We start from the raw sequence: 10,059 nt of genomic DNA on the forward strand, positions 1-10,059 counted from the left end.
TTTGGCCATAACATCTAGCCCGGGTTTGGGGTGTTACACAATATCAAGTTCATTTCATATAAAAAATTCGTTCAACATATCGTCCGAATTTCTTTCTGCTCATTCATATTCATTTCGGTACTATATTTTATTAATAATTTATTTTATTACATTTTCAAGTTTTTCAATTCCAATTATAATGTTACGCCAGATGCAACCCTAGTAAAACAGACTTGGATATATAGGTAAACTACACCACATCAGATAGCTCGTAAGAGTTTAAACTACACCACACCAGAGCACCGAAATGCAAAGCCCTTAGGCATCAAATACATTATCATATGTATATACATCCCTCCACCACATCAAGGTTTCTGTATAGACATATAATACTCGATGATCCACAACAAATGTTGGATCCTGATATAATCTGTACTGGACTCTATATAATAACATATCTCGTACAAGCGTGCATATAACCGTATTAGCATGCCAATCGTATCCTAACTTTTTACTAAGTTTCATGGGAAACAATTTTACATATATGCATTTCCATACCTGTAATCATCTTACTCGTATATTCATACTTTGTATTCAGTCACATATATATTTTCATACCCTATACACTGTTCTGTCGCATAACAATCATTTATCACATTTGGTTTTGCAATTTAGCCCATATATCATTACTCAATCATAATCACAACTAGAATCCAATTCATCATCAAACAACATGTCATACTTACCATACAACATATTTTTACCCATTTACCATTTCACGTGACATAAATCAAATATTTCATGCTATTTTTCATTTTATTCATTTTAGCCATATATTTTGATATCCTACATCAAATTCAATCAAAACAATTCATACTATCACCATATACTTACCTTAATGATTAATAAAGCAATTATCATATATATACAAGCGATTATATCTATCCTAAACCATCAAAGTACAAACTGAGGTTTCGCGCGTTACTCGTCGACAATTTTTGCTTTTCCTTTCCCTCTCAACAATTCAGTGTTGTTGTTAGCTACGAATAATCTCAAAACATATCATACAATCAACTTCCAGTCATTTTAGAATCAAATAAAAAATTACACAGATTTTATAATTTATTCAATTTAGTCCCAAAAATCAGGACAAGCATAACTTTTAATTTAGGGTCTCAAATTAGAATATGATTTTACAAAAATTCATTAAGGACATTCTATTTTCTATTCCTATCAACATTTTTTTCATTTTCTAAATCAAGCTCCCATGACCTCAAATATATAAAAAAGAATACAGGAAAAGGACTAAATTTCCATGCCTAATTGTATGGTCGAACACTTGCAAAACCTTAAGTTTTTTTTCTTTTTCTTCTTTAGTTGCTACGGTTTTGGGGAAGAAGATGACAACATTTCATCTCTCTTCGCACTTCATTTTCTATTTATACTATTGTTTAACTTTTAATTAGTTTTAGTTAACAATTTAATTAGATTTTATGTTAATCAATTTACTATTAATCCAGTTAATGCCTATCATCATTATCATTCACTAATGCATGTTAACCTTTGGTTTATAAAACTTGGTTGAAATTTCTCTTTTCTTAACTATGGATATTCGACTATGGAAGGTAGGAAAAGATGAACTCTCTCGCTTTCTTTCCACTCATCTAAGTATATATAGTAATTAAACTTAATTAACCTTAGTTTATTAGTTTAATTAATTACTAATCACACTTTAGTTTATAATCCATCATCATCCACTATGACATGGTTAAAAATGGTTTAATTACCATTTTGGACCTTTGGCTAATTGCAAATTAAGTCCTCAAGCCTTTGGTCAATTAGAAACCTATAGCAATTAGACTTTTATAATTTAGTCCTTGTACCCTAATTAAGTAATTAATAGACAAAATTGATGGGTCAAACATCAATATACTTTTATACTAATCACATAAATATTTATATTTAATATTTACGCACTCGGGTTATGGAAATGAGGTTCTGAAACTACATTTTCTAGTATCACTAAAAATCGGGTTGTCACACCCTTGGATAAAATCTCTCTCCAATCTTGTTACACTGGCACAAAAGAAATCAATTCCTATTTCATGATAAGTCTCAATGACTTTTAAACAAACTCAACTATCCAAGATCATGTCTTGAAGACCCTAGGACCAAACTCTCTCCAATCTGATCTTGTCAACTTAATGGAACCCTTTCTTCAAGATCAAAGTCTCGAAGACCCTCAAAGCAAACCTTATCAATCCAATATCGAGTCTCAAATATCCTTGAATCAACTTTCAAGGCATCTAAAGCAAAAAACTCCCAAACCCATTTTCAAGGCTAAGTCTCTACAACCCTTGAAGCGAACTACATCCATCCAAGATCAAATCTCAAGACCATTTGATTGAAACTTTGTTGAAGAAAAGGATTAAAGGAAATATTCAGAAATCATAACTCTCAAGTTTGATAATAAACCTATTTTATTTATCTCAAATCTTTTAGGTCTTATTTGACGCAAAATTTTTGTGTACAAATTCCTGGCATGCCACAGTGGGACGATCTCTTCCTTTTATTGCTTTTCTTCAGAGTTTAAGTTCATCAAATTTGTAATGGCTCCCAAGAAGAACCTTTTTAACAAACCAAATCTAAAGTATTTTCCAACTCAAGAGTTAGAGGAAGAATTATTAACAACAACCATTCATCAATGCTCATGATCAAGTTTGGATGTTGTAGTTAAGATGGTAGCATGCACTCTTCCCTTAAGGAACAAGTGGCTTCTCTTGCAAAAACTATGGAATCCATTGTACAAGCATGAAACGAATGGATGATCAACTTTGTTTAATGATGGTTGTAGCTTGTAGCTTTATTTTCATTTGCAAACTAAGAACGATGGTTGTGCCATCTGCATTAGTAGTTTCAAGGGGTACCCAACTAGGTACAATTGATTTTTCAAGCCTTCTCATCTATGGACTATAAGAATGCTTGCATGCAAGCCTTCTGATACACATAATTAAAGTTGTCTAGGGATTGGGGTTTGAATTTGTGCACGTTAAAATCTCACCTTTCCAAAGACAAACAATGTTGCATAGACTGAGTGATCACTTCCAATCAAGTTGAAGTAGATCAAATCCAACCTTCAATATCAATCTTAATCTTTAAAATGTCGCCCATATCAATTATCCTTGAAATAAGGACTAATCCAGACCCTTTAAAGTCATATCTAAACCTCTTCGAAAATATCTCCACAAATAAAAAAAAAATATCTTTGAAAGTTCTGATTTCCTTTAACAATATATATCCTAGTTTTACTGCATAATATAAATTTTAAAAATAAAAATAAAAATAATCAAATTAAAAAATACAACACAATCGAAACTTATTGCAACGTCAATAAAAACAGCAAATTGCACTGACCTGGAATATTATTTATCATTCACCAAAAAGTATTGTTTATCATCCACCAACAAATATTTAATATGCATAATTATGCCTCAGTAGGATGATAGGCCTAGGTAGTTGGAGACTATTGGTAATATAGCATCTAAATTCTAGATTACTTTCAACTATTTTGACCATTCTTGTCAAGGATTTGATTTCGTTTAATCATACAAACCATTGCTTTTTAAAAGTTATAAGCAAGGTTAAATAATTAATTTTTAAGATAAAATGTTTTTCATCTCATAATTTATAGTTTTTAGTTTGGAAAATCAAGTTAAAATATAGTCTTTTAACCCTCATTTATCATTTAATATATTTTTTTATAATATTTATATTGGGTATATAAGTATTTTTATTTTAAAATTTGTTTCAAATATAGTCAATTGAGTCTTAATTTGATTGGCATGGGTATTGTTGTCAATGCATTATCCTCTTATTTATGAGTTGAGGAGGGATTATGGGTAGTTCTAGTTCTAGGTATTGTGTCAAAGAGTAATATTATCGAACCTATAATGAGATTGGTAAAAAACAGATTGTTTCAAATATATAACATTATATGTTTGTTTTGTAATGGTTATATTTTAATACCTTAAATATGGTCTATATATACAAATATAATTATATATTTCATATATCAAAATATTAATATTGAGTTATAATATTTTATATATTTTTAATTACAATTTAAGTTGATATATTTCCTAAAGCATAAGATTAACAATCCAAAAATCATTTAAAGATATATTTTTTACTTTACAACATCGCGTATTTTTAAATACATATGATTATAATTGTTTTTGAAAAGTGCTTCAAAAATGCTTTTGGAAAAAAATTATTTAAATTATAATATAAAATATAAAATTTGATTTAACGTGCATATTATTTTATTTAAAATTAATTTGAATGAAATTAATCAATTTTTAAAAACATTTTTCACGACACTCTTCAAAAGTAATTCTAGACTAATCTAACTATCTATACTTACTATTATTTAAGTGTGGCACCAATTCAATCAATGAAATTACTAAAACATCCTTACATATTTTAAACTAGTATAAATTATTACAAGTGTTTTTTTTATTTAAAAAGTAATAAAAAATTGTAAATGTTAACATTTACTTAAATATATTATAAAGCTATTTTAAAAATTATAAATTATGAGATGAAAACCATTTTGTAGTAAACATTGTGAGCAAAAGTGAAAGGTGGTAAGTGATGTTGAAAATGAAAATTTGTCCATTCATGAAGATTGGACCTCAATTCAGCATCGAAATTATGAAAACATATAATAATTTTGGCCCAAAAATAATGCAGCTCCTCGCTGTTTAAGGTTTGGATTATTCTGGTTTCTTTAACAACACATGTCTGCTACACTTACAATTTGGTAAATATATATATATATATATATCTACTTGTGATATTCACAAAAAAATATTACTCTTTTCCTAAAAAAATATAACAAATATTAATAGTATTATATATATTAAATGTCTCATCTTTCAATAAATAAAAATATGAATTATCACTAGGTAGGTTGGGGTCAACTCCATGAACAGCAGCATCTCTCAACAACTTTCTATATTAACCCCACTGAATTATCATTCGCATTCTGTCCTTATTGGGGTTTTGTTTTTTTTTTTTCATTTTATGTTGTAGACTACTGTCGGGATTAAAAGGAAAACCTAATTATAATTTGTTAGGATGAAAGTAATTTTTGTAATTTTTTAGCATAAGATATTAAAGAACATGGTATGGTTGGACGATTTCATGTAATCATATTATGTTTAAGTTACAACTATGTTTGAATTTATATAAACAGTTATTATAAAAATATTGGTTAAACTATGTTTTAGGTCTTAGTATTTTTAAACATTTAGAATTTAGTTCTTTTACTTTTCAGATTTAGAAAATGTAAGTCTAATTGTTGACACGATTAAAATTCTTCTATGAAATTCAAGTCCAATTCAACGTCATTTTTTATCACGTGGCTACTAAGTGAGTATTTCTTTTATTTTAAAATGTCACACCAACAAATTTAATGAAATATTTTAAAAGCTGTTGACAATTGGACCTGAATTTTAAAATATGAAAAATAAAACTAAATTCTGAAAATAAAAATAAAGAAATTAACTTATAAATGTATGAAGAGTATAGGATTTGGAGCATATTTTAACCAAAAAATTATATAAAAAGTTTCAAGTATTTAAAAATAATTTTTTAAAAAAATAAAAAAAATATAGAAAATATAAAAAGTTTCAATTTTTTTTTTATTTCTTAAGGTCGAGCCCAATAGCTAATCCTCCGCATTCTATAGGCCCATTAAGGGGTAGATGCTGGCCATGAGTTTTAAAGCTACTCCACTCCCAAGGCGAGGATCAAACCCTCGACTGCTGGTTAAGGTAGGAGAGATACTTGCCATCTCACTTAACTCCCTATATTATTTACTTTTAATATATAAAAGGGAAGTTTACACTCCAAGGGACATATCGGGAACAAAGGGAACGCCAGCCATTCGTCAGATTTCAAAAAGACACGAGGAGTCCATTTCATGGCTTCATCCATATCGATTTTCTTGATAGCTTTCCATGTGACCCTGCCCTCGGTGTTGGCACCAGGTCCCCTATTTTGGAACTCGACAAAGTAACCAGTATCCAGTCCTATGGTGCCTTCCATGGGGGAGTAACCCTCTGGTGTAATGATGTCATCGATTTGACATTGCATTATGATAGTTGTGGCAAATTGTTTCCAGGGACGACCAAGGTATGTCTTGTTCTTGTCCTTCACCGGTAGGTAGTCAGGGGCACCCGAGATGGTACAATTTTGAAGCACAATGGCTGTGTTAGTTTCTTCTTCTTTCTTTCCGTGTGCTGTAATCATGTTGTGTTGGTTTTCACCTAGCTTCCTCACAATGATTTGACAGTTTTGGAACACACTTGCCCCATTCCCGAAGATGAAGTCCACAGTCCCGCTGATGAGACAATCCCTATAAAATTGTTTCTCTTTGTGAGCGTAAAGGGTGTCTTGGTACCCAGTGAAATGACAATTAAGCATGACGACCTTATCACAGGATGCCCTAAAAGCCACTGCTTGATGACCATCGGGTCTTGCTGAGTTATCGAATCCAATGCCCTTGGCCATGAAACTAGCCCCATCCACACCTACAATATTTCACAAACATGCATACTAGTTAGTCACCTCACCTCACCACCAAAAGTTATATGTATATAATACTACTTACCAACAGTTGCAGTGCCAAATGTTTTAACATTATCCCTAATGCAATTAATGTCATTAGTGATGATGGTTTCAGTTGGGCCATCACCGATGAACATAACATTAGTCATCTTCTTGGTCACGATGATTTTTTCCTTGTAAGTACCAGCCTTAATGTGAATAACAAATCGATCGCAACTATTCAAAGGGACTTCAGCCAAGGCCTCGGTGATGCTATCATATTTCCCACAGCCATCCTTAGCGACCACAACATTAGGTGTTGAATCCATTGATTTTTCATGAAATAGTTTCCTCTTGAGCTTGAATAATATGTCATTAAAGTGTCCTATTTATACTACCAAAGTAATTAACATCTTCTTAACAAATTAATGGCTATTTTTAGTTAATTATTTGCAAGGGGTGGAGAGTTTATAGATTTTACTAGAGTTAATAAAATAAAATAAAATATTTAAATTGTGGAAACAAAATACAAATTTAAAATACTATATGAAATATAGAATTTTATGTGTTTAACACAAATGTTAAATTTGTAATGGATGTTAATTATTACATAATAATTCTCATTACTTATAGTTCTTTATCCTCATTTGCGCCAAACAATATATTGTCTTCTAATATTAATAATTAAGAAAGAGATGAACTTTGTATATTGGCCTGATAGTTAGGGTGTTCACTGTTCTAGGTGTGGTCTAGGTTCAAGTTGTGCTAGTCACGTTGCTGTTAGGATTCTGTCCTCCTCTTATAATTTCACCTGAAAAATAAGAAAGAGTTATACACCATTATTAATAATAAAATTAAATAAACATTAAACTTTATCTGATAATGCAACCCCATCCATATTGATAATTCTTTTCTATACCGTTACAATGGGATTACATATTACTTTTTAATATATTATTCATGAGTACTTATCTTATTTGTAAATTTATTAAATTGTTAATAAAATATAAATATATTTAATTATTAAATATAGTTAAGCTGTGTATCCTTTATTTATTTATTATTTTATTATTGATTTCTAAGTTTGTAGAAATTTAATTACGGATTTTATGATATGAAGTTTATTTAATGTCATAATTTTTAAATATGTTCACAATATAAAATACCATATATTTGAATTGATAATATAAATTCACTTAAATTATGGATATTATTGTAACATTTGTATGTTCGCATTAAAAATATTAATATTTGTTAAACCTTTATATTTTAAAATTTTAAAATAAAGTTCAGCAGATTTAAGAAGTAAAATAGCACATTTGTTAAACGAATTTGGAAATTTTTTATATTTTTATAAATTAATGAATTTTTTAATTTTATTTATTCAATTTTTTTTGAGAATTTAGAAAAAATAGGAACTTTTCTGAATATATAAAATTTAATTTTAATAATTTTATGTACTTTGGACGAAATTGAAAATAAAACCATGTAAAAACTGAGGGTTATTGTGTTTTTATAATTGCAAAATTAGAAGAGGAGAAAATAAAGTAAAAATTTAAAAAGATTAGATGTATTTAAACCTAAAATTGTGTGTTGTATATTTGATTAAAGCAAGGAGTGGATTAATGAAATAAAATAAATATGGGTATAAGAAGGTCAGATAACAAAATTAAATAACACCATCTAACACAACACAAATTGATCTCCCCCTTCATTTTCTCTAAAGCTAGCTATGGGTTCCTCATCAACTCAATTTGGGCATCATCACCAAACGTCAGCAAAAGAATGTGGCCCCATAATTCCGGCCACCAAAAGCCCTTGGTTATCATCCTCACTGAGATCTACGTATTTTCCCGATGATTCGCCTCTCAGCCCCGCAACTCCGTTCCGATTCTCTGGTGTACCATTTTCTTGGGAACAGTTACCAGGGATCCCAAAGAAGCTACATAACCACAACAACAGAAAAGAGTCCATGAAGTTACTGCCATTGCCTCCCCCGACTATCCCACGAACCTCCTCAAAAACCTACAGCTTCGAAGATATGTTAAGCAGGAAAAAGGCATCCGCCGGCGCTTCAGAGAGTTTCCGGCGGGTGGACCCATTTTTCGCGGCGTTGGTTGAGTGTTCCAAGGAAGACCATGATGGTGACGAAGAAACGGCAAGAAATCTGTGGACCGGAGGTAAGGTAACAAGAAGTATGAGTGACAGGTTGGGGTTTATTAATCTTTACACTTCTTGTAAAAGAAGTTGCGCAGTTTCGGAATCAATAGTGTATCTCCCAAGGTCTGGAAGAAGTGCTGATTATGGCTTAATTAGTAATCGTCGTCCTTGTTAAGTTCACCCCCCATCAATTATCACTTTGCAATAGTGGGGTTGTGATCATATGGTGTTAAATAAGATAAGAAGTTTGATTCCTTTTACTTTCTTCTGTTTTCTTTGAAGATGAAGACAAGGGATGATGTCTTCAAGACTAAAAGTCATTTGTAATATAGTATTTAATGGAGAGACGAAATTAGAGGTGAGCGTAGTTGTACCGTTGCTTCTGTTATTTCTTTATATTCGACTTATACTACTTATCTTGTGTTTAGGGTTCTATTTACATTGCTTTAACCAAGGACTAGGGGTGTTAGTCATAAAATAATAATATCCATGGGTTTGCTGTACAATGTACATCATGTGATGCTTATGGAGAATATGAGTGAAGACTACATTACCCCATGTGGGAGCAAAGCTCCATTGGAGGACAAGCATAGAAAAAGACGGATCTTCACGATTTTAACTCATTATAATACTAGTTTCTGTATTGGGATGGACCCTTTAAAAAATTATGATTATTGTCTAAAAATTCACTCCAATCCAATCTCAATTATACAATTAACAATCTAAATCATTCCAACATCAATTTGCTTCACTTGATCAAGTAGAAAATCAAATATTGAACTACATGAGTACTACAATTAAATCATAAATTTTATTTGGTATTTACTGAAATTAAGTGTTATATCTAAATTTTGAAAATTATATATTTTAATCATATCTAAGCTAATAATAAAAGTAAGTAATTAAATTATTATGATCTGATTTTTTATTTAAAGGATAATATAATGTTAAAGTAAAATATAAATTAATCCAAAATTTTGATATTGGTTATAAAAAATTAAACTACTGGATTGAATTTTTTTAAAAAAATTAAATTATGAAACAGGCCCCTTAGGGAAAATGTGAAATTAAATATAAACAATGTTTTAAAGAGGATACATTCACTGATTAACGAGTATGCCAGGTGCCATTAATTGTCTTTTGCTAATTTCGCTTTCTACTCGAGGACAGAACTATCATATATATTTTAACCATTTCCTTTGTTTTTTTGAAAGCAATATTGTAACCATTTCCAATGTCATTATGCAGGGACCATATTTAAAATAAGTTGGATTAATTATTTAATTACCTCCGCACTTATTTCTGATT

General features: G+C 30.1%; 2 protein-coding genes across 2 annotated transcripts; one reads left to right on the top strand and one right to left on the bottom strand.

Moving 5' to 3' along the window:
• Positions 1-5,841: 5,841 nt before the first annotated feature.
• LOC105770350 (probable pectinesterase/pectinesterase inhibitor 58) lies at positions 5,842-6,920 on the bottom strand. The gene is made up of 2 exons (XM_012591516.2): positions 6,656-6,920; positions 5,842-6,575 (listed from the first exon to the last, which is right to left on the bottom strand). Exons 1-2 carry the CDS (start codon positions 6,918-6,920, stop codon positions 5,842-5,844), a joined length of 999 nt encoding a protein of 332 aa, XP_012446970.2.
• A 1,330-nt stretch (positions 6,921-8,250) lies between these two features.
• On the top strand, positions 8,251-9,184 carry LOC105770351 (uncharacterized). Its single transcript, XM_012591517.2, has one exon. It carries the CDS (start codon positions 8,324-8,326, stop codon positions 8,924-8,926), a length of 603 nt encoding a protein of 200 aa, XP_012446971.1. The 5' UTR covers positions 8,251-8,323; the 3' UTR covers positions 8,927-9,184.
• Positions 9,185-10,059: the final 875 nt, after the last annotated feature.

The sequence above is a fragment of the Gossypium raimondii genome, chromosome 5 (genome assembly GCF_025698545.1).
Source record: "Gossypium raimondii isolate GPD5lz chromosome 5, ASM2569854v1, whole genome shotgun sequence".
Lineage (NCBI taxonomy): Eukaryota > Viridiplantae > Streptophyta > Magnoliopsida > Malvales > Malvaceae > Gossypium > Gossypium raimondii.

Bases quoted from the DNA above. Each gene is read 5' to 3' on its own strand.
- LOC105770350 (XM_012591516.2), bottom strand. From the start codon at position 6,920: ATGGATTCAACACCTAATGTTGTGGTCGCTAAGGATGGCTGTGGGAAA. The intron at 6,576-6,655 runs GTAAGTAGTATT...GAAATATTGTAG, and splicing joins ATTTGGCACTGCAACTGTTG to GTGTGGATGGGGCTAGTTTC.
- LOC105770351 (XM_012591517.2), top strand. From the start codon at position 8,324: ATGGGTTCCTCATCAACTCAATTTGGGCATCATCACCAAACGTCAGCA.